The following is a 25,259-nucleotide window of genomic DNA, read 5'->3' on the forward strand; positions in this document are numbered from 1 at the left end:
AAAATATTTAAGGATGTGTCTGTTTGTATTCTAAAATTGACCACCTGGATGACAGATCCATCAAGTAACAAACAAAACCAATTTAAGTGACAAATCAGTAGATGTCACTTATTCGCATGCTCTTTTACACTGCAAATTAATTTTCACCAATCAGTAACTATTCGAGATGGATTGGTCAAATAGGTAGTGGTAAAGGGAGTTTCATTCATATTTATGAAAAACAAAAATATTCCTCCACAAATGAGTTTTATGCAATGATCGATTTTGTTATCCCATGGCAAAACCACAAAGAGAACCGGGTGTTTTTTTTGAAATTATAAAAGAAACAATAAAAAGTAATATTGTAAAGACAATAATCATAAAATTTTAAGCAATATCTCATTTTACAATAAAAACAAGATGGGAAAAGAGTTTCGTCAGGGAGGGAAGGTTCTGTAAGATGTAAGACAGTGATACACAGAGCAAGTCTACATAGATGAGAGACAAGACATGATAATAGAGTTTTTTGTTTTATCAATCTGCAAGATCTTCTTTCACGGGACAGTATTCATCCGATTCCTCAAAACTGATGTCTTCATCTTCATCTTCTTCATTGTACTTACCTGAAAAAAGGAAAAGTAAATTAATATTTTTCAGTATTGTATTGACTTCAAATAAAGTCATTTTCGTAAATTCGGCGTTAAAATACATTTCTTTTGAGGCGTACTTGATTTTTTGGAAGCCTCACGAGTCGGTCGTACTTTTCTTGTATGTTTATATTCCTTCTTATGTTGGGGATTTTTTCTGAAAAAGTAGAATACGTTAACGCAAAGTGGTTGAGGGTTTATTGAGCCTATCAATTTACTACGAACCTAAAACAATCAATGCCATACGGGCACTCTTTTTGCGGTGAAGCCTTCTTATCACCATCTTTCGCTTTCTCTTTTACTTCTTCTTCTTCGTCTTCATCTTCTTTTGGACTTGTATAGTCTGAATCTCCTGGGTGACTATACACATCAAAATGTGATGCATTTTTTCTAAATTAACAATAAAAAATTAATTCATTTAATGATCATTTTGCCATAGTGCACTGAAAATGGGTTATTTCTAGGCATGTGCGAGTATTCGATCGAGCTTCGTAGCGCGAAAAGCCTTAGTTGAAAAGCTCAAAAATGGTTAGAGCCTCAAATTGAGGGCTAGGCTTAACTTTCGAGTACTCTAGACTATTATTCCTACCAAGGTTCTACTCGCGCATATAAGAGATTTTTCTAGGAACCTTGCTACTCGCATGCTTTTAAAAATGGCGGGAAAAGCTACTAAAAAATTCCCTTTGGTCCCGCCTAAAGATCTCTCATTAGGTGTAGAAACCGAAACCAAAACCACAAGTTACATAACGTAGGGTGCCCCAGCTATTAATTATCAGTTTGAAGGTTCATCAGTCCATTATTTTCTTGTTGTTATCCCTTGTATGGCCACTTATTTATTTAGACTTCACAAATATGGCTTCAAATAAACGTAAAAGCTCTGGCAGTAAATATTCTTTTATTGAAGAAATAGTATAACCTAGTGATGAAAGTGAAGATTAGTTTGAATGATTCTTCATCTGATGAAAGTAGAAGTTCTACAAGTTCTGATGAAATACAGCTATGCCTAATTATTCGAGTACCTGAAATCCCCTTTTCAAGCTAAGCCTAAACGCTCGAAAGCAAGATAAGATTTTAAAGCTCAGCTCGATACTCGAAAAGTTAAATTTTTCATACTCGAATCTCGCCTTGAAACGCAAAAATCAAGACTCGCACATACCTAGTTATTTCCAAATATCTCTAGATGGAAACTGAATTTTTAACACCATTTACCTGTAACATTTCTTTGCATACAGACAGGGTTCTCTTTTGCGGCCTCCTTCCGATCTAGCTGGTGATGATTTTGCTGATTTTTCTTCATCTTCGTCGTCATTATCATCTTCCTCCTCCTCAGCTTTTGATTTTTTCTTACGAGGTTTCCTTTTATTATCATCAGATTCGTTTTTGACGTCGTCACCATCCTCTTCAACTTCATCCACTTCATCCTCCGAAGCTTTCCTTTTTGTACTTCTCCTTGGCCTTTTAGATATAGTTGTTGATTTCCTCCTGCTACTGCTTCTTTTCTTATCACTCTCCCAATCACTACCAGAGTCACTGTTGTAACTCTTCCGAGTGGGACGTCCTCGTCTTTTTCTCTGGGTCAACGTATTGCGACTTGTTTCCCAGTCACTTCCGGACGATGCGTCATTAGACCGCCAATTCTTTTTGGCTTTTCTGTTCTCCACTTCCCAGTCACTCCCAGAATCAGAATCCCTTCTACCCCCTCTTCCTTGCCATCTGCCACCTCTTCTTGACTTGCTTCTCTGGCTTGAATCATCAGATTCATCTGGGCTCTTCCATTGCACCTCTTCGTCATCACTAACTACAAAGTCATCTAGAATAGAGAGCAATATCTCAGTCATTACTCTTAAACCTTCAAATTCTTTATTCTCTAACTTACCGAGAGATATTTTTTGTATAGTTTGTCTATTTTGTCTCCCAGTGTAAGATCTTCCAGTGCTACTGTTCACCCTGTTGTTAGATAGTGCAGTTGGAGGGGTAGCCTTAGCACTTTTCGGGGTCGTTGTAGCCCCGCCTTTCTTGTTCGACACAGAAGTACCATTATTATTAACAGAATCTGTCGTATCTGTCTTTTTATTCCCTTTCAAAGCTGTCACAGCACTTTTAACCAGCCAATCAGGTAATGTTCTTCTCCTGGGACAATTTAATTGACTAGTCTTCGGAGGTTTTGTTGCACTGGACTGTAAGAAATTTGAAAGTGGGATTTAATATATTTTGAGGTAATATTAAAATACCAATCTAAATGGAAACCACAGCCCACACCATTAATCGTACGAAAGATTATCTTACTTTATTAGTCGTGTCATTTACTGTTTCTGGAGATTTTCTCTGCGGTGAATATGATTCGGAAGCCGCCGGCTTTGTGGAAGAAGGTTTAGAAGATTCTGATTTCGTGGTTTCAACATCAGGAATCTTGACACTATCTTCTTTTTTCCCAGCTAGAAATTACATTAAAAACTTTTAATTGATGACCCAAACGAGTTTAGGTGGCTAGCTTCTCTGAGGTAGCGCCTATGATTACAGACAAATAAAATAGTTCTACGAACGTTTTATCTTAAATAAACTTATCAAAATATAAGCCAAAAATAAAAAAATATATATTAAAATGCAAGTAATAATAATAATAAATAATAATAATCAGCTAGGCTAATACCCATGGCACCATCTGAAGCCTAAATCATCAAGCGACTTTTAAAGCCATTAATTCCGGTGGCTGGGTTGCAATCATTGCATCATTGTTTCTAAAATCAAAATGATGGGTTTTTAAGCTGCTTTAGCCGCTACCTATCTAGGTTTGAATGGCGAACCAAAGGGGTTGAAGTGATAGTTTTTGGTCATGAATATGTTATCTTCCAAAATGACAATTTTACTCTAGACTACCAACTAATCAAAATTTAATTAAACTTGTTAATAATCTGTTAATAATAACATCTATATATTAGAAAACTTTTTAGTTCGAAATATTGATTAAAGATATTTTTACATTATGTTTTGGCGTATTTCCACCACAATTGAAAGACTATACTAAGCTCTAGCTCACCAAAACTTACACTAATTTGGGAAATAAAAGTCATGGCGAACAAATTTCACACTACCTAGGAAACACCCATGGTGAGATTTTCTGTGTTGTAAATAGACTAGGATGGATAGGGTTTTATAAATACAAAGAATTGTGTAATTTGAACATTTTCCACTGAAAAATGACACTTAATTTCAAAAGTTGAATGAATAGCGGCAGAACCGCAACAGATTTGACTTTATTCTAGTAGAAGTCATAGGTCGAAAAGGTTTGAAAACCAGTGCTGCATTTGAGTAAAGAAAAGAGTACGTACTATCTATTTTTGAAGGGGTTGTCTTATTTTGAACTTGTTCATCAACTGCTTCTCCATTTTCTGTTGTTTTTTTGTGGTTACTATCGGATTTCTTAGTAATTGGATCCTCCTCAGAGACACTCACTGTGTTACTTTTCCCTTTATTCAAGGACTCATTCAGTGGCAAAACTCTATTTCAACAAAAAAGTAAAATCCAACTACAGTTGCGTCATACTTATACTAGAAGCTATTGAACCAAAGTTATCGGATAAGCTTTAAATTATATGCGAAATTATTCTAACACAAATGGAGAGGATCCAATTCTAGCTCTTCCATTCAACAAAAAAGGTTCCTACATGTAGCCGGTGCTACGATTGGCATTTAAGAGGCTTGCAGTGGCAGTGTAAAACTGATTTGTGGATATTGGTGCTTGTGAGAGCCGTTGCATTCGGAGAAAATTTTCTAGATATTACTAAACGGAAGCGATAAGCCAAGAGATTCTATTGCTATCCGATAACTTGGGTTGATTAACTTCTGTTAATATTTAATGAACTCTTAAATATTTAAAAAATTAACTTGGCAATTAGATATTTAAGTTCATAAAAAAAGTGAGCAGCTTTAAACTCACTTTCCATCTGGTGTTTTCTGATGTACTTCATATTGAAAGCTGTTTGGCAAAAGGGAAAATACATCTCCAGGTTGAAGTTTTTGGGGAACATCCTTTTTAATAATCCGTAGAGATGTTTCACAAGCGGTACGGTAAAAACAAGGATTAACGTGAGTCTGTCAAGAAAAACATACGGAACAAATTTAAAATTAACCAATCAAAATTACCAAGTAAATATTAAATTAAAAACTTATTTATAATTAAGGAGAATGACTATGATCAAGAGAGCTGGGGGATGAAAATGTTACAGTACATTAATGTTCTTCAATCGTGTCGAAGGACGTAAATTTTAGGGAACCAATGAGATACTGGTCTGATTTAATTATTTCATTTTAGAGCTTACTCTTAGAACATGAGGGGTTTGAGAGAAATGCTATAAATCGTTTCTATATAGTCATTCTTCCTGAGCATAAATAAATACATTCTTGAGAAAATTATTTCATCAACTTTTATGAAATTTTTTAATTATCTCTTCCAAAATAATTTTTTTTTGCAAAGGGTATTAAATTTATGGAACTCTAAGGTGATAAAAATCTTAGAAATTTAAATGATTCACATGGGTATGGAAAATTAATTTTTTCGTATTTCATTTATGTATAAATATGATTGAGAACCTAAACCATTTTTTACGCCTCTTTATTAATCTAGTATATTTCACACGATATTTAGAGGAAATTTTACTACCAGAAAAGTTACTTTTTCCGAAAGTAGCAAAGTTATAAAAAGCGTGCCAATAACTTTACATTTCTAAATCAGAGCTTGGGAAGGATAATAGGGTAGAATGAAGGGCAAGATATAGTGCCACTGTAATTGTAACTTTTTCACACTTTCAGGATAATTAAACTTGCAATTTGACACAAAGCAGCATTTAAGTATCAATGCTCATTCTAATTGGCATATACCAATGACTAGGTCAATTGATAAAAAGGGTTTCAGAATAAATGGTTTGCGCCAATAAAATGCCTTGAATATTCTCAGCACTGTACGATTATGAAGTGACACGCTACTTTTCATTACGTTACTTTTGATACTAATAGCGCCCTTCACTTACAGGAGTTAAAAAGATATCGCCATTGGCTTGCACTTCCAGAACTGCGTGATTTCTGGATACTTTCTTGTCTGAGCACTGAAAGAAAAAACAACAATTCTTTGCTTGAAATCGGTGATTATTTTCATCATAAATATTTTTCCGATAAGAAATCATTTATACATATCAATGGAATAGTTCAGACTGTTCATATTTCAAGAGAAATCAGTTTCTCAAATGCCAATAAAGAACTACTTTAATAACAAAAAAATTCAATAAAACAGTCTTTTCGTTAAAAAAATAAGTATTTTCTCCAAGAGAAAAAAAAAATAATATTTTTGGACAGCTCATGCCAGATGTAAGTTTTTTTTTAGCTTTTTAACTGATTTTTTTCTGAAAAACAATGCTCATTCAGAGCTTTAAAACTTGCCAGTTTCAATAACATTACCGCCATTTATTGGTTTAAAAAATTACACTGTATTTTCGTCTAGCGTAAAAGTACCACCTTGGCCAATCGTGATAAAATAAAAGTGTGTGTCAAAACTATTGAAGTTGACGATACTTGTGGTATTTGAAAATACCTTTACATTATTGAAACTGGCTAATTGAATTTTCAGGTCTGGTATGGACCTATAATTTGTATTAACACCCTTAATTTTATGACATAAGTCAAATCATTAATTATACTACAGTATGCTATTTAATGACACACAATGTTAAAGCTAAAGCCATCCCGTTGTTAGAACAACTACATGATATTGTGAATCTATTGGGCTTATTTCTCTGCTTTCCATACTATCCTCTCCACAGAAAAACATGATTCATATAGTTTGTGAAGCGATATGTAATTGTAGGCTCTTTAGCATGGTTTGCAAAGGCACTCGAAATACCAAATAGCCGGGCTTCTGCCAGTGCATTTTACTGGCTTGTGCAAGAACAATTTGTTTTTGCGTTTTGAATAAATTTGGAACCCTAGCTTTATCTATGGAAAAAAGTATAATGAAAATTGGTAATTAATTATAGCCAGGTTTCTATCACCTGACATCATCTCTATAATGAAAGCCTTTGACCTTCCACCTTTCCCCCATCTTGCCCTCCCATTGAGTCATGGCAGCGGGGTTACATTTTAACATGAAACATTCATATTAAGAGCATCTTAAGTTTAAGAAAAGTGCGAACCAAAGAAATTTGCATGGAAAATAGACAACTGTTCTCACTAATTGCGCACTATATATATTTTACAGTAACGCAAAGGATTCCTCTACCACAACGTTTAAGATATTTTTTTTCACTCAGTAGTGGTTAATATAAAAGGCTATTTCATATGGTCATGGTCAATACTTCTGAAGATGTGTAGTAGGGATCCTAGTGGTTCAGTTGCAATCAATTCAAATTAAAAAAATTGTAATATATAGTATCTATGCAATTTATTCTACGTTACTAGGTATTATTTTCATTGATTCTATGGTGCATCTCCTACTATTAAATTAAGGTTTATCAAATGTCTTAACATGGTCAGAAATGCCAGGAATCTACTATTTAGTAATATGGCCTAGACTAGGGAAGGAAGTTCAAGGAGCAAGCCTATTTTAAGCCTAAAGGCTAAAGCTGATTTCTGTGATTTGTTTACATTCCTAAGGCCTTGGCTTATCTTACCCCTAGGAATGGTCCTCTTCCCAGAACGGTTTTTCCAGGTGGTATATCAATAGTTTTTTCAACATCACTTCCCAACACCGATAAAAACACTTTCATGGTTCCAATCAAAACAAAATTTGAATTTATTTAAAACTGACTAGCCCAGAAAAACTTATTCATTCGTGAACATTTCGGAAACATACACAACAGTTTCCTAGACTACACGTACTAGCGTTTCTCCTAAAGGATACAAACCACACAGAGCACTTCGGACTAGCACCTTCGATAACCGAGGGAATACGGGGCTCTCTGCAATGAGATTTTTGAACTTTGGCAAATTAAAATTCAGAAATAAAATACCTTAATTTCAACACGACAGTCATTCTCCTTTTAGAGAAGAATTAATATAATTTTGAATAAAGTTGATGTGGAAACGTACATATTGTGAAAGACCCACTTTCCTAAGCCAGTGATAAAAAATGATTTAACCCCTCAATGACCTTGTTCTTTACGCCCCCCCCCCCCGCTCCCATATAAACTACTGAAAGTTAGAAATACTTCACACCTTGGCGATGAAATGGGCTCCTAGCTCACTTTATAAGAAAATGTGGCAAAAACCCGTAAACGTTGCCTTCCCAAAAGTACTCTCCACGTTTATAGCATTTCTTTTCACTCTCCCTTACCTTATTTTTGCAGTAGAATTTATAGGTAGGGGTCATAAAACCATGGTAACAGTTGAGCTTCTCGCTATCTCAAGCCAAAAAAATACAATTTATGAGATGGTCTAACAAAACACAAAACAAAGGGGTTTAAAATTTCTACACTAAATGTCTGATATGAAAATAGGTGACATTAAAATAACTTTAGAGCCATTTTCAAGTTCTTTTTTTATTTATTTTTCAGTTTTTTTTTACAAATACATTTTCTGGTTGGTCACTTTTTACCCAGGCTTCAAAGTTCAAACATTTCCCATTTAGAAACTAAAACATCTTTTCACATTTCCAGTCCCAAGAAACATCATTCGAGATCTTCCATATTTTTCTTAAAAAAGTTTTTCAGCCCACAAAATCCTCCAGAAATTACGATTCCGATTTTGTACAATTCACATTTTTTTTAAAGCATAATAAAGGGAATGAAAAAAAGGTTCTTTAATAATTTATTACATAATATTATTTTAATATTACAGGGATAGTGGATAATAATGTTTTTTTTTTAAGTTTCGAAGAGTCATTTACATCGCTCATTTCACACAAAGAAACTTTTTTATGTTACATTGTGGAATGTTGAAAACCAAACAATTGGTGTATTATTTTTATTCTCTTATTTAAATTGTAAGACAAAGGAACCTAAAGGCGAATGTTAACGTAAACGACAACATTTATTAATTAATAAATTAATTCTTTTAATTTATTAATTAATTAATAAACGTTTGGTTTTAATGAAGAGTTTAAAAATATACAAAAACGGCACAAATCTAAATATCTGCTTTTTAGACGAAAAATACAGTTACAATCATCAGAGAAGAAGTTTTAAAAGTCATGAAAATTCAAAAATGGGGAGGGAAGGGAAGAGATAACAGAATGACATTCCACGCCTGCTCATTTTTATATTGTACAAAATTTTTTTACTTTACAGCAGTAAAAGCCGTGAGACGAAAAATGGGTGTTAAGAGCTAACACCAAACATTAAAATGGAAAAGCAAGAAATGCCAAGTAAAAAGATTTTTTAATTACAGCCAAAGGCAACCAACTGTCCCCGGCTCACTTTGATGTCATCATAGTCACAAATTCTGAAAGAGAAAAAAGGCGAAGTTTTACATTATTGATTATTCGCAAAAATAGTGAAGTCACGCGCTATTTCGGGTAAAATCTCACAATATGGCGATTACGGTAAGCTTATTGAGGAGACAAAACTCCCGGTAATTTACTTAATCTTTCTATAATTAAACCTCATCTAAAATATTATAAACAATAAGTCCGCCACGATAACATCGATGCCTTTAAAACGCCACAGAAACATCTGAAAAAAATTCAGCCCGAATATTAGGTAACTCCTCCCCTTCTGTGTCTCGTGATAGAAAATCTGACCAATCCTAATTGGACATTTTTCAGACCCTTTTTCAAAATTCAAACGATTCTGTGGCCCTTTAAACGACAGTTTCAATTCCTCTTCTATATTTTCTTTGGCCCTTAGTTGGCAAATTCTAGCTCAGTTGGCGAAATCGACCCTGAACACCATTGGCAACCAAAACATAAGTTTTAAGATAATTTTCACCCTGAAAATACCACTACATATTAGGGTCCCAAATGCATTTAAATGCCTCTAAGACCAAAATATGTGTCGATCAGAAGGAAAAACCTCAAGTTGATCCATTCAACTGCTAAATTGGGTGCTTGCTCAGTTATACCCGCCTTGAAACGACCGCCATGACATTAGGGTGACGTCACAGATCAAGTTGAATTTATTTTTATATACTTAAAGCAATATTTACACGTCTGATTGATAAACATGCTTGTATCGAAATACAAACAAAAATGTAATTATCTTAACTGAATTTAATTTCCAATTGTTTTTTTAAGAGTTGCTACAGAAACAATAATTTTTATTATTTCGCCCTTTTAAATAATATATTGATTTTTTAAGTTAAAAATGATTTAAATCAGTTACCAGGGTTGTTTATTTTATGAAAAAAAAATTGATTTGATTTAAATAATATTTTAATTGATTTTTAAAGTTATGCCTGTTTTCTCGAAAAACTTACAAATAATTTGAGTGCAGCGATAACGTTAACTATATTTTAAATTAATCTATATTAATTGCATTTTCTAAAGAACCTACTTTCGTACATTTTCAAAAATACATTGAAGTATAATACGTGATTTTAATCCATGATTTTAAAGGCGCGAAACCTAGCTCAGGGTTGCCACAGTTTTTCCAATCAAATTCCCTGAATTTTCCATGTTTTCCTTGACCATCTTTGTAGATTTTCCTTGACTTATTTTTGGCCAAGATTGTATTTTTTTACCTATATTTTAGTAAAAGTTTCTTATTTGAAACCGAAATTAAATTCCCTGACATTTCCCTGATTTTTAAAATTCCCTGACTTTTATACCCATATTGAAATTCCCTGACTTCTCTAGGAATTCCAGGTACCGTGGCAGCCCTGTAGCTCTCGCCTTTAAGCTACCTTAGCCTTAGTTCCAAAATAAAGTATCTCAAAAAATTAAATAATTATTTATATTTAAAAAAGGTATTACCCATTGCTTTTTATAAATGGTTAAAAAAAAATCTATAAATTTGAAAATATAGTGGCACTATTTTACATATTTTGGCTATAAAAGAATGTTGATAAGCTCTTTCGTTAAGAGGAAATTCGTTTAAGACGAGTTACGTGGTTTTTGGGACTAACGTCCATACCAACTCTAGCTTAGGGCTGACTGCCCAATGAAGCCAGATGGTAAGTGCCCCGGGAGCCCGATTTTAGTTTTATTGTCCCCAGGAATATTGGACATGGAAGGGGGTAGGCCGCGTTCGGACTTACCTTCGTAATTTACTTGACCATCACCATCAATGTCGGCTTCTCTGATCATTTCGTCTACTTCTTCGTCCGTCAGCTTTTCGCCTAAGTTAGTCATCACGTGTCGAAGCTCGGCCGCACTGATGAAACCGTTGCCGTCTTTGTCGAATACCCTGAAGGCTTCCCTAATTTCTTCCTCACTATCCGTGTCCTTCATTTTTCTTGCCATCATTGTCAGGAACTCTGGGAAATCAATGGTACCGTTGCCTGCGACGAGGAAGATACCAAACAAAGGATCGCGGCTTAAACAACGCCGCATCGTAAAAAGCTCCCTGTCGCAACTAGCAGGACTTTTATTTTTTCTCAAAAGTGGGCCCTCATTTTGACCTTTTACCCACGGGTTGAATAAGGGAGGTGATTCTCGGGACCCTTAAAATCTTTGTGGGCCTCCAAGGAAAATAAAATCACAGTACAGCCCGCTTAGTCTACCCTTACGCAGACACTATCTTTCAAAGGAATATAAAATAGTGCTTCAACGAATTTCTTATTTTTCCCGCAAGGAGCGCTGTTGGACTTATAGGATGCAAGATCTATAGGAGCCCCTATTCCTACCATCCTTACGCGTTCCCACTAGCTTATTGGCTAAGATTATTCGTTCAACGAAGATTCTGTTCACTTTCATGTTTAATAAACCGGAGTGCAGCATTCGAATTTAAAAAGCTACCCCTAATTTCCGGAAAACTTCATAGTCCCTTATTCATCTCCAGCCCGCAATTCTATTTCAGTCTTATACCAACTAAAATCGGGGTTTCTCGTGACGCAACCCAGTTAATTTACTTTCGATAATTGGGTAATCGTTTACTCATCGAGTAGCTGAGAGTAAAATAAAGCGAATCCTCACCGTCAGCGTCGACTTCATTGATCATGTCTTGAAGCTCCGCTTCCGTGGGATTTTGACCTAAGGACCTCATGACGGTTCCCAATTCCTTGGTCGTGATCGTGCCGTCGCCATCCTTGTCGAAAAGGGAGAAGGCTTCCTTGAATTCTGTCGCAAACACGCGCAATCGGTTAGAGACGTCGCGTCTTCCTTTATTTCATACACGCTCAAAATGTTACAAAACAAAATACCTGCAATCTGTTCTTCTGTTAGTTGGTCAGCCTGAAACGTAGAAATTGCAATTAGACCACAAAATAGAGAAACAAAAACACGCCTAAGTTAAATAATAAGTCATGGCCGTCGCGAAATAACGTCGGGGATTATAACGCGTGCCAACTATCGCGACGCGGGCGAATTGAATAATTTACCATTTCCATGTAAAAGGTAGACGCAAGACCCTAGATGGACTTGAAGACTGGAAGAATGTTGAGATGGCACTACGGAGGAGCGAGTGACCGGGGGTTGATGTCAGGTGTTAAAGCACTGTTACCGATTATTCAAAGTTCTTAAGACCTCGGGTGGTTGGCGCGCTATAAAATTACTAAAATAGAAGTAATCTCGGGGTAACTGGTATTAGCTAATATTGTCGTCCGTCGTCTCGGGGAAGACTCGTCGAATAATAATAATCGTGGAGAAGAATCCCTAGCGAAGACTCATCTCATTCCTTCTCGCCAGAGAGAGCTGAGCGTAGTGCCGGCCGACGAGGCGAACCGAAGGGCTTCACTGTCGGGCAAGCGCACGAACCTCAATGCGGGCGAAGTCTGCTTCACCGCTGAGCGCGCGCATGCTTCACTGCAGAGCGGACATCTGCATTGCTGGGCGGCACCGCGGACTAGCTGGAATAGTCGCGCACACACACGCGTCAAAAGGGAGAGCGCCAGAGGGGGGGACCGCGCAACGCGCCATGAGGAAAAGGGGTCGCGAAGGGGTGGGGGGCTTCGAGTTAAAAGGACGCGAAGGACCAAGGAGTCGCCGCAAAACTTGGCCTATTAAAAAGTGTACCTCCAGCGAATGGCCCCTCTTTTTTGGCCGCGTTTTTCACAATTAACTTGATTTTATAGCGTTTTTATAGCGAGCGCCCCTCGGACCCCCGGCCCGCGCGAAGGGCATTTATTGAGAGTCCCGATTGTTTCTGACAAAGTATCGGTTTTCGACAACGTTGATTTAGTGTAGCGAAACCCACGTGCGCTCATTAGAACTTTAACGACCCGAGTTTCATACTAGCTTTACAACGGGACTCTGCCACGAGAAAAGTCAGCGTTGCAACTCGAATTCGCGAAGCAAAAATAAGCCACGAAGGGTTTACGATATTATCCCAACCATCATATCAAATTATTGTACCGTATTAAAAATATTATCGATTTCAGAACGCCTGACAATATCAACGTTAAACTTGAGTAATCAAAAATTTTATTAGCGCTTAAATTAGGTTCGACAAAAATCTAATATTTAAAAGATTAAAGTTTTAACGGGTTTTATACAAAAATTGAAATTATCGTACATTATGGTAAGTTGAAAATAATATATATAGTACGCCTTTGAAGTTATCGTACGTTTGGCAACAATGATCCCAACCCACAGTTAGCGGAAGAGATAATTTGGAAAATCTTGAATTTTAAGTAGAAACCGGAGTAAAATATTTTAAATCTAGAAAATTAAAAGAACTGAAATGCCGAAAACCAGTTTAAATTCGTACTTAAAAAAACCCAAAATCTTTGAAATCGGGGCTTTAAATTTTGAATTAACGTGTTGAAAATTTTAAAACCGGTTTAAAAGCTTACTCCAAAATCTTTGAAATCAGGGCTTGAAATTTTGAATTAACGCATTGAACTGTCAAAAACCGGTTTTAAATTCGTACTCTAAAAAAATCTAAAGCTTTAATTTTCCACCCCGATTTACGTACTGAAATATCAAAAACCGAATTCCTTTAAATCAAGGCCCAAATAACAAAGTACTGGAATATTTAAAACCGGTTTTAAAATTTTACTCCTAGGCCAAAATATTTTAAAATCGGGGCTTAAAATATAAATTTAACGTATTGAAATATCGAAAAACGGGTCAGAATTTGTGCTCTAGAAAGAACCTGAAAATCAATTTTAAAATAGTCTAAATTTTTCTAAATCCGTTTCAGATTGAAAATACTTTTCCACGTCTACTAGTCGAGATAATGTATAAATATTTAGATTAAAATTTGTCGAGTAGTTTAAAAAAAAATCCCATAATCATCCTAATTAATTTAGTAAACAGGTTTTTAATTCAGTTTTGATTCGCGTCAGCTGTCACGAAAACTCGGGACACTTTCGAATTAGCTACCAAGTTCCGTAACTGCACACAAGAACAAGTTGGGCAGTCGTAGCGAATTTATGGAAAGACCTATACCAGTAATAGGCGATAACATGAATTGTTTTGATCTTAGCTAACTTGTTAAAATGTTCCCGGAAATTCGTCATAGCACTGCCAACTTCTATAACGCGCTTCCGCGATCGAGGTTGGCCGTGGTCCAAATATAAGGACTTCTTCACTAAGCCTAGGTTAAAAACGTGTTCTAGTCTAGAAATTTAATTTTGTATACAATTTTCTAGGCGGAGAATTAACAACACTATCACAATAATATTAAATTAATTTAAATAAATTAATATTTTTTTCTATTAAAAAAGTATAAATATTTAGAAACATAACATACCACAAAATTTTAAGTAGGACTTTCTTTAAAAATTAAACTTTTAAAGATTTGTTTAACGTTTCTACCGTTTGATGGCGCTCAAATGTTTCCCGAAAGAAATTTTACCCAGTATTCCTTGCAATTTATGCTATCGCCTATTCTTCAGCTACTACGGACTATCTGTATATGCGCGCTGCGTAAAACCATAAGTACATTATTACGGAGATTAGTAGTATTCTGTTTGAAACATGAACTTTCGCAGAAATCAACATGAGAAATACGCTCTGAATTAGTTTGATTTCAGAAATCACTTTGAGATTTAAAATCCAGTTCGCATAATTTGCAAATGTCGGACCCCACGGTTTTTATAAGTAAATATAAATTAATTTTTTAAACTGGTAATTGCTCCCATCGAAAAGTACTTAGTAAGATATACATTATCAACTTAAAGTAATTAAAAAATAAAAAGCTACTTAAGTATTGATCAAGATCAGAAAATACCAGTAGTTGTGGCACTTTAAGAGCTAGATAAATATTACAAGCGTATCACCTTACTTAAGAGAGTATTTGACGGGACAGAACCTGTCAATATGTAAAATTTCACCTATTGGTAGTAGTGTGGGTTGGGAGGCCAGTACGGTGATTATTAGGATAACGTCATTAAGGGAGTAAGGGGTGCCAAATCCCCGTCATAAAAGGCCGATTGGTTTACTAAGTAAACTTCAAAGAAACTTCTCCGAAACGACAATAGCTACTTTTCAGTACCATAAAGAAGCTTTAAAACTAGTAATGGGAATTACCGATGGAAACCCGAGATAGCAGCCAGAGCATGTTCTTCTAAGACGGCATCAGTTTACCGGATAAAAGGGTTTCGATATAAAAACGGGATTTCGCGTGACAATTTGTTCTTACGGAACGGGGGAGGGGGAGGGGTTTAAAGCAAGTGTTAATAACCCAACTGCGGCAGCGGTTGCGGCTCTCTATAAGACACACACCGCGTGACCGGCGAAGGTGCGAGGGAAGGGGTGAGAGCGAGCCCCCATGAATACCCGCTATCCGCATTTAGCACCAGCGAGGATGACCTACTAAAAAGCCATCTAGGCTAATACAGGCTAGCCAGCGTAGAACTAGGGCCAGGGATTTCGACGCGCTGCGGCTTGCCTGGACAGGTGGGAGCGAATCGCGAAGGCAGGCCCAGGCGCGATTCTTCCTTCCCCTCCGATGCCGACCCCCAACTCCCCCCTCCACCTTTACTATCGATCGGAAGGAAGCCGCGGCGGATTTGGGGGAAGGAAACAGGGGGAAGGGGTTGAAGGGGGGGGGGAGGGAAAATTGTTGAGCCTCCGTCGACTGGCGCCCAACTCCTCATTTCAAATTAGCTGGGTAACGCGCAACGGTTAGGACAGGACTGGGTGCCGCGACTTTATTTCTCTCCGTATTCATTTGCATATTCGTAAAATTTCATTTGATTATTTCTTCCAATTTTTCTATTTTGTTTTGTCTCTGTCACCACCCAATGCGAAGCGGAGCGAGAAAATAAAATCAATTTTGATCTACTAAACCTGTAGAATAAGGACTTGGTAGCGTGACGTCACGCCGTACCTTTAACCACCGCCATGCTTGTAATTTTTTTCCAATTGGAAAAAGCATGAGTGACGTATTATATACGTCATGCTGCCAATATATCGGACGGTGTTTTTGGGTCAAAAAGGTTGAACTAATGGCGATAGCATTTTCGAACAGTTCCAGCAATTTAATTATTAAAGCAATTTAATTATCTGAATTATTTTTAATATAACGAAGACATCAAGTTATTCATATCAAAATATGTCAACTGCCGAGTTTTGCATTAGTTAAGAATAAGTTACTGCGGATAATCTAAAGCACACTATGGAAAGTTGGCCTACTTGGTAACGAAAGTTTATTTATATAAACTAAACTAATACCCAAGGCACCACCTTAGGCCCATGTCATCGAGCGACTTTTATTACCTTTATATCATACAGGTAGCCGGTTAAATTGCGTAGAAGGGTGCTGGCAAGCCCTTCATGCCAACCGCTCGCTACTCTTTCGATTTAGAACCAGAAGCTAATGCAATTGGGACTAGGCAGCATGACGTAGATGATACGTCACTCGTGCATGGCTGCCATAGCCAAAGGTAGATACAACGTGACGTCATTCTTCGAGGTCCCTATGTGCGATAATATAAAGTAACTTGGCCCTTTTATTTACTGTCGACTCACTCGGGCTTTAGCTGCACTATTTGGTCGTCCCATTTTATCAAGTTAGGGACGCGTAGCCGACTTAGCCCTCTCTTATTGCAAAATATTTTTCAGTATCCGAATTAATTCTTTCCGTTACAGTATCAAGGAAATTAAAAATAATATAAAAAGAAACTGAAATGACATATATCGAGATAATATAGAACTTCGTACCCTAGATTCGAATTCTGAGAGTTTTCTGATCGACCGTTTTCGAACGAAGCGTTTACCCACTTTGAGCACGTGAACTCCGAAAAATCGGCATCCATAGGTCGCTGTATTGTCCTCTTTGAGCACGTGAACTCCGAAAAATCCGCCTCCATAGGTCGCTGTATTGTCCTCTTTGACCACGTGAACTCCGAAAAATCCGCCTCCATAGGTCGCTGTATTGTCCTCTTTGACCACGTGACCTCTGAAAAATCGGCCTCCATAGGTCGCTGTATTGTCCTCTTTGACCACGTGGCCTCTGAAAAATCGGCCTCCATAGGTCGCTGTATTGTCCTCTTTGACCACGTGACCTCTGAAAATCCGCCTCCATAGGTCGCTGTATTGTCCTATTACGGCCAACTTTGATGGAACGCGGTTACTAGGGAGGCAATTGTTTCCGAGTTCCGGCAGTAAGTGGGTAAACGCTCTTGACTACGCGGCAGGCAGTTATTTCGAAACTAGGGTACGAGGTCTATATTATCTTTGCCTATACCCTGAGAATAAGCACTAAAAGTTTTGATTATTTTAAGCTCACTATCATCGTTAACTCTTACTAGGTGGAGGGGTGGTAAGGTAAGACCTTGGAGAGTAAAAAATCAGAATAGCTTACAACGATCTAGCGTTATCCGCTTAGATATAAGAACGTCAGATATGATTTGGTGGCAAGCAACAAGGCGCGCATTCCCTCTCTATCGGCGCTATCATTTGGGAAATACATTTCGACGTTTCAAAAGAAGTCAATAAAAAAGCTTCACTTCGTAGACTATCTGTCAGCGGATTTAATGATTTGAACCACAACGAGCCAAGCAACAGACACTAGCGGAAAAGGATAGAAAGTTAAACGTTTCAAGAGACCAGCGTGGCTAGATAGGGGGCGCGGGAATAAGGGGAGTGCAGTCGAATCGTGACAAATGACTAGTAGCGGCGATTTTAAAACTTAGCGAAGTCGAGCGTAACCTCGCTTCGTCAAATACGCCTATTTAGAATATGACAAATATTGGGCTCGTTGCCAACTATCGAATTCAAATGGCTGATTACCTTTGACAATATCGAAATCGGCCAACGTAATGAACAAAAACGATTGAATCACCGCGAGACGAATCTGAAAATAAGGATTTTTACGTCTATGGCTTCTAATCGATACGTATAAAAATTAACTTCGACCATTTTTTGAAGAGTAAAGAGGTTGTATACTATTGGACCGAAAAGTATTTTCGTTTATAGCCCAACATGGCGGGATTCAGTTGAATGGGAAATTTAAATCTGGTTCGTTTTCACTTCGGGTAGGTTAGGTTAGATATGGTAGGCAACTATTTCACGTCGGGTCTTATCAAGGTTATTTTCCAAAATTAAACCCGGAAAATATCAAATTTCAAGGGAAAAAGGTCTAAAAATACACGTCGGTACGGAATAATAAATATTTAAGACATAGTTTAGTCCAAATTAGATATACTATCGTCACGTAACCTACGATATATAAATATATCACTAACGGTATATTGAATGAAAAGCGCGCAAAACGCGGTTTTTCGGTCGAATGGTCTACAATCAGTAAAGATGGCGGCCATTATTCGATACGGGCTTACTACCAAAAATCCCAGGATTATTTATCGCGCTGTCTATTACGTTTTGTAGGTGCAATAACAGGAAAAGCTAAAAAAAAACAAAACCGGGAAGTTTTAGTGGTGGATATTGCAACAGGATGGAGCCACGAAAGCTTTAATTGGAATTCCTGGGGAGTTTCCCTCATTTCCCTGTCCGCCAACCAGGATTTTCTCCGTTAATTGAATGGCGGTCTTACGTCAATAGGATCCGTGTCTGTCCGGTCTAAGTTTCGCAATTCACCCGAAAATACGATTTTATCCCCAACTATTCTTCGAACCAAGGCCACTAACTTTTATAAATATATATATTTATCTACAATTATAAAAAAAAATTATAGACATAATTCGTACTTAAAGTGAATATAATTAAAACATTCCACTTAAACAGACCTCGAAATAAAGACCCATTAAAACAGTAAAACAACAATAGTTGACTAGTTTTGGATAAGGCTAATGAGTAAAAAAAGCAGTTTTATTTCAGATACAAATATGGTAATTTCTCTAATGGGGAAAAAAACAAACCAAAAGCATTAACAGTTAAGATTCATTGTAATGAGCGTTTTCCACCCGAGCCTTGAATCTGGCAAAAACCCCACGATCAGAGAATACTTAATATTCAACCTTGAAAAACGCGTTCGTGGGAGTTGAACAAAAAAGATAGCGATGCATTAGTCGAGAACCCCGTTCCTCCACTCCTAAAGATGGTGATCTCACCGGAAAAGGGGATAGTTGCGGATGATAAACAAGTGGAGGCGAAAACCTCTTAACTGAAGTAATTGACAAGCAGTCATCGTGAATGAAGTTTGATTATCTTAACTTTGATTATTTGAAATTATCGAGAAATACTAGCCGATAAGACGGGTGTCTGAATGTTAACGCGTTTGACGTCTTGTTCCCTTCGCAGCGCGTTGTTTCCAAAGGCGTGGCACAAGCCAGCCAAAGACGACCGGATATGAGCAAAAACTGTGGCACCGGGGGAATATCGGACGATTACTCTTTCGGTCCTCTTTCCACGAGTAAACACACTATTTTCGACTCAATCAGTCAAATTGGGGAAAAAATTATTGATAAGCAATTGTTGACCTATAGGAAAAGGTTACCAATAAGCTATTGTATTAGCCTATGACAATGAGTTGGTTATTTCTTTGAAGCTACGGGGGAAATGATTTCGCGTATTATGGCAGTCAGTAACCTTATTTTACATAAAAAACAGGAAACAAAAATTAATATTTTGGATAAAAGGAAGAATAATTTATCTGTGGGAAAATATTCAAATTTCATTAATTTTTATTAAATAAGATAACATTTAAATATTCCTAGTAAATGGTAGTTTTACGTTTAAATATTTAAGAGTTAAATTTGTATAATTAATAAATCATTAAAAGTTAATACCAAGTATTTTTTAAAATGAAAGATACCTTCGTAATGAAATCTCTACCCTAAATATTTCGCACCACTAACAAATTCTTTCAGATTCTCACAACTACCCCGCAGCGAAACAAAAGTTTTCATATTTATCAGGCAAACTTACTTTTCGAGAAATCTTATCCTGGAGAGGTACAAACTAAATATTTCTTTTAATACATTTTACACCCGTTAGGGGCCCTACTAAAAAAAAGGATAAAAAAAATTGATATCAAAATACGATCTTACGTAATATTTCATTGAATGTTCCTTTTTATTTTTAGTAGATAACATGATTTCGATATAAAAGGTTTTCCAAACCAAGCAGTACCAAAACGCTCCGCTAATTAAATTGCCAGTAAGCCTAAACTATAATTTACAAAACAATAAAACGTCCAACTGGTGGAGCGTTTTTTAAGTAGTTTTATCAAAACAGGAAAACAATTTGGTCAATTAGCGTTAATTAATTGGAGTTTGCGGTTGCCTGGGCGTTGTCACTGTTTCTTTCAACCGGGGCAGCGGAGGCTTCGCTAATCTGATAAAATGTTTCGCTGCTATTGCACAAATAGTCGACGGATTAGGAAAGGTCAATAAAAGCCAAAATCATAAAATACTATTTTCGAGCCGAGTGAAAATTGAGAATGCAGGTGCGTTCTCAATATAAACAACACCCCTAAGATTTATTTACGCCATTCCAAATAGTTTGGTTATTTAATATTTTATTTCAATACGAACAAAAGATGGGCGTTAAGAAATATTTGGCGTTCAGCCATTGTTTAATACAAACGCATTTAAAACCATTTGTTCGCCTAAGCACCCTTACTTACATCGTACTCCGAAGTTAAAGTTGACAATTTTTAAGATATGCAATAAGCCTGCGACACTTTTGGGAATCAAGAAAACACCTGCTTAAATAGGCCTTATATTAGACGAGGGAGTATGGAACAAAACACGTGTTTGATTCGATCCAAAACGACAATTCAGGCGGGTAACAAAGGGTGGAATATTAATATGCCTATTGTTTTTCTCCCCGGAGTACAGCTGCTGGCCATAGAAAACGGTAGATTTACAAGCGCCATCTAACGACAGACAAAGGTCACACGCGCCTCTTGACAAAATTAAGGCAAACTTCTAGCATCGAGAATTAGGCCCCTTCAAAGAAAGCAGGCACACGTGTCGGCTCATTACTTTCAAAACGCAGCCTGGGTTCGCAAGGAGGCCACGCTGCCAAGAAAACAGGCATGGCTTACTGACAACGTTACTGTACATTATTAACGAAAACTGAATCACTTTGGAGCGTTGCCAAACAAACAACAGTAATGATTCCATTACACACCACACCAAATTGAAACGGATTTTTTGCTCAAGAGAAAAAGGTCAACTTGGAAGAAAGTGCGAAAGAACAGCGGGTCCCATCGATTCGAATATACATTGTATAGAGATATATATACATAATGATGAACAATAGTTCACAACAATCATCGCTAATGGTAGCAAAATGGCCTACCAGTACTGAGATCAATTCAATATTGAAATTCCTGTTTCGGAGGGCTATGCTCCACTATATTAAATACAATAAAAATGATCAGCTACCCTGATTATAACTGGGGGGAGACGCGTTATAAATAACAGCAATGTACGGTGCAATTTTTACCATTAATCCGGCGTAAGATACTAGAGCCCGTGTCCAATAAGTACATAAATTGAGCTATCGGATTGGGCTATAAGCAAATGGCAGTGAAACACCATCCTTCCCCTCGCTGGATACGAAGCATCGTTTACAAAATAGGCCACACGATGGCGGGACGCGCGCACGTGAGTTTTCGAATTAATAACTCGGAAAAATATGGAATAAATCTCATTTTTCAACGGGTTTAAAACGATAACATAGAGTTGGGTTCCTTTATAGTCTAATTAGAGTATTCTTCGTCGATCGTAACTCGATCCAGCCCCATTATCTCCGATTACAAAGCGTGTCCGCGCCTAAGCCTCGTCCAAACGAGTTTCGGCTCGGATATCAAGGGGTTAGGCCCTAAAGGCCTAGCCGAATTTAGCCTTTTTCGTATATTTTTCGGAGCGTTTAACGCCTCTAAAATGCGCTACTCGATCGGCCGTAAACAAAGAAACGAAAACACTTACCATGGCCAAGGAACTTTAAGCGCTATCCTACGTGAAGCTCCGATACCGGCAAAAGTTGACGCTAGAATAGGCAGATTTGGAGATTCGAATCCCTGCACCTAAATACGGGAGGGAAGCCGTTGTATCAATCCACGGCGATTGAACGTTAGAAATAGCTAAACTAAATAATATTAAATACCAAGCTTTTACGCGAGATAGCGTTCGAGAAATTCCCGGTCGTTAAAAAAAGGTACTTTTTTTTCGAAAGCCAAGGTGTACGTAGTACGCCGATAATATAACAGCTCTATGTTTCGATGCGTAAACTTTAGCCGTCGCTAGTTGGGTACTGCGCCTCCTGTTTACCGGCCGTTAGCGCGGGAAACACTGCGCCGAATTTTTCAACGCGGGCCTCTGATTGGCAGAGCGTCACCCGCAATGCGCCAGCTCTATGGAGGCTCGTTGCGGATCTCCTCATACCGCGTACGCGTGGCCGTCATGCGGCTGTGTCCAATGCTATCTCTCTCGAAACCCCCTTTTTGCGTCACGCTTATACTAAGAAACGACGGATTACTATACGCCACGCTTGTTAGCCTAGGCCTACTCAATTTTACCTTCGATATCCGATATTTCTTGGGCAATCGTTCGACCGGTCCCGGACGCGACGACCAAATTTTAGCGGGGTCAAAATCGGGAGGATGAGGTTCTCGCGCGCGCTTTTATTCAAATTAATCCCCGAAGACTTCCGCGCGAAAATAGATTTTGCACCACGCGCGGCCTTTGTTTGGCGTCGATTAACCGGTACTATTTTTCCCACGAAACAATACACTCTGCGATGTAAGATATGGCAATTATACCTTTTGCATGCTAATTTCTTTCGTATTACTAGCGAAAGCACGACCTAGTTTGGCTATGACTAAACTAGAACAAATACGGTATTAATTATTCGCGCTTTACCCGCGCTGGTTACGTCGAACGCTTAATTATTAATAAAAGGAAAACCTTGGATTTGTTTATACTAGAAATGGAAACCTTACCTCTTACTATCGACAGAGGCTAAAATATCATCCGTATTTTACGCTTTTTGCTCTCTGGTGACTTAAGTGTTTTTCTTAGAGCTCGTTCAAAATGTTCGCGCGGTCTACGATACAGTTTTAGTAAGTTTAAAGACATCGGGAGACTACTGGGCACGCTAGCTTTAATCGAAGAGCATCGCGTGACAATTCGCATTTTCATAATGGTTCTTTGGGTCGTTTAGTACCTGTTACTATTGGTCTGTAAAGCAAATTTTGGTTACCTTAAGAAAAACAAGAACGCCAAACGATTATGAAGTCCTCCAGAGGCGTTACGGTAGATAATATGATAACATTAATCTGTAATATTATTAAAGTAGTACCAGCAGATTATAATATATCTCTTATTAGAGAAGGGTTCAGGGCAGCAAAATTGAAAAAAATAAAACAATAGGGACTGCTTTTTTTCAATAGTTAATTCTTAAATATAATAACGACACATTCATGTATAAAAGAGTGCGCGCTCTCGATATATTATTAGTAGATTGTGGCTCGCGCGATTTCGAATTTCTACCCGCACTATGTTTTCTACAATGGGAATTATTTTCCCGCCAAATCGCGGATGTGTACACCACATCACAGTTAAAAATTTACCTCCTGTATTACTCCAGATGTTAAATGCAAAAATTATACTTTGTATGGTTATTTTCTTATTTATAAATTATATTTTCCAATTTAAAATGTATTTCTAACCGCACTATTTTTTATTCCAAAACATTGAAGCAATTTTCAAAGCGAGCTATAACGTTTTAAAAATTATAAAATTAATACTCCTAATATTTAATTATATAAAAACCGAGCTATTAGACTCTGCTACCATCCTGAGCTTAAAGGGTGTCCTAATAATCAAGATTAAAAATGTAAACATGATTTAATAAATTTTAATCTCTATACAGTCAACGCTACCGTTTCGATTTTAAGGAGGTTCTTGAAATGTTTTTAAATAAAAGGGGGCACTACACAAAATTAGGGGACTTAATCAGCCTTTGCTTTTTTATGCCACTCGCGGTCTCGCGCGCACGAGGCAGCGCGGGCAGGGTTGAACATAAGGCACTAGTCGCGACATTTGACTACTAAAATAATATTCTCTGACTACTAAAATTAATCGAAATCTGGGGGCTCACTAGTCAATTTGACTATTGAAAAATTTACCTAAATATTCAGAGATAATGGCGAATATGGCGTATCATAAATTCATCATACATCAGTCTTATTTTATTTTAAAAAAAGTTGTGTTGGGCCAAAGTCATGTAACTCAAGTGATAATAAATAAATTTAAGGGGTTTTCCCCCGAGCTCTTCGGTTTCGCCTTCCATAAAAACTTGTTGAGGTTAACGGCAATAGTTAGTATAGGGAGCTGTTGGCTCGCGTGGCTTGCAGGTCTTTCCACCACCCTCCTACGCATTATAACCCGGCCACCTGAATTAAAAGGCTTTAAAAGTCGCTCGATGACTTAGGCCTAAGGTGGTGCCTTGGGTATTAGCCTAGCTGATTATTATTATTATAATTATTTTAATTCTGTGGGGTAAAGCAAAATGTTGGCTGTCCTTATCTAGTGGTGTGATGGGGTCACTGGAGCCTGTGGGGGGCTCCATACCCGGCTCTCAAGGTCATGTGATCGGGGCGCTGGGTCACTGGAACCTCATGGGTGTTCCACACTCGTCATTCTGTGACCTACTAAGGAGGGTAGTTTGCAGTGGAAGAGGAAGCCACTCTAGTCCTCAGCTGTGCGAGGGTGGGTCTCGGGCAGCCCATGGTGTCGCCTTTTGTTGGGCCGTGATGAGGGCGTTTGTTTGCTATATGTGAGGCGGTCAAAATGGCTGTCTCACTGGCCGAACGTTGTTTCGCAAAGCGCACTTTTGTCCAGGGCTGGTTGTTTAAGGTGGCCGCTGTAGTGCTTAAGGCGGAGCAGCGGGGTACAAATACATATACTTATGTCCTTATGGTTATTCCCACTGTCCCTATCTAGTGGTGTGATGGGGTCACTGGAGCCTGTGGGGGGCTCCATACCCGGCTCTCAAGGTCATGTGATCGGGGCGCTGGGTCACTGGAACCTCATGGGTGTTCCACACTCGTCATTCTGTGACCTACTAAGGAGGGTAGTTTGCAGTGGAAGAGGAAGCCACTCTAGTCCTCAGCTGTGCGAGGGTGGGTCTCGGGCAGCCCATGGTGTCGCCTTTTGTTGGGCCGTGATGAGGGCGTTTGTTTGCTATATG

At 37.7% G+C, this 25,259-nt stretch overlaps 2 protein-coding genes across 7 annotated transcripts; both read right to left on the minus strand.

Annotated features, from left to right (window-relative positions):
* Positions 1-329: 329 nt before the first annotated feature.
* Positions 330-8,039, minus strand: LOC149943434 (uncharacterized). Of its 4 annotated transcripts, none has more exons than XM_090175104.1 (10): positions 7,947-8,039; positions 5,653-5,727; positions 4,563-4,717; positions 3,956-4,125; positions 2,913-3,061; positions 2,503-2,803; positions 1,836-2,436; positions 852-1,016; positions 689-783; positions 330-602 (listed from the first exon to the last, which is right to left on the minus strand). In XM_090175104.1, the coding sequence occupies exons 1-10, from the start codon at positions 7,980-7,982 to the stop codon at positions 514-516; spliced, it is 1,836 nt and encodes a 611-aa protein (XP_090031230.1). In that variant the 5' UTR covers positions 7,983-8,039; the 3' UTR covers positions 330-513. The 4 variants fall into 4 exon arrangements, with proteins under 4 accessions (XP_090031230.1, XP_090031229.1, XP_090031228.1 ...); XM_090175103.1 differs by lacking the exon at positions 7,947-8,039 and adding an exon at positions 7,285-7,622 and having other exon boundaries at positions 707-783; XM_090175102.1 differs by lacking the exon at positions 7,947-8,039 and adding an exon at positions 7,285-7,621.
* A 393-nt stretch (positions 8,040-8,432) lies between these two features.
* Positions 8,433-23,025, minus strand: LOC149943435 (calmodulin). Of its 3 annotated transcripts, none has more exons than XM_090175804.1 (6): positions 23,008-23,025; positions 21,995-22,092; positions 11,909-11,939; positions 11,682-11,825; positions 10,805-11,047; positions 8,433-9,052 (listed from the first exon to the last, which is right to left on the minus strand). In XM_090175804.1, the coding sequence occupies exons 2-6, from the start codon at positions 21,995-21,997 to the stop codon at positions 9,024-9,026; spliced, it is 450 nt and encodes a 149-aa protein (XP_090031930.1). In that variant the 5' UTR covers positions 21,998-22,092; positions 23,008-23,025; the 3' UTR covers positions 8,433-9,023. The 3 variants fall into 3 exon arrangements, with proteins under 3 accessions (XP_090031930.1, XP_090031929.1, XP_090031928.1); XM_090175803.1 differs by lacking the exon at positions 23,008-23,025 and adding an exon at positions 22,173-22,369; XM_090175802.1 differs by lacking the exons at positions 21,995-22,092; positions 23,008-23,025 and adding an exon at positions 12,086-12,449.
* Between the last annotated feature and the right edge of the window lie 2,234 nt (positions 23,026-25,259).

This window comes from Leiobunum rupestre, chromosome 5, assembly GCF_980474605.1.
Source record: "Leiobunum rupestre chromosome 5, qqLeiRupe1.1.hap1, whole genome shotgun sequence".
Lineage (NCBI taxonomy): Eukaryota > Metazoa > Arthropoda > Arachnida > Opiliones > Sclerosomatidae > Leiobunum > Leiobunum rupestre.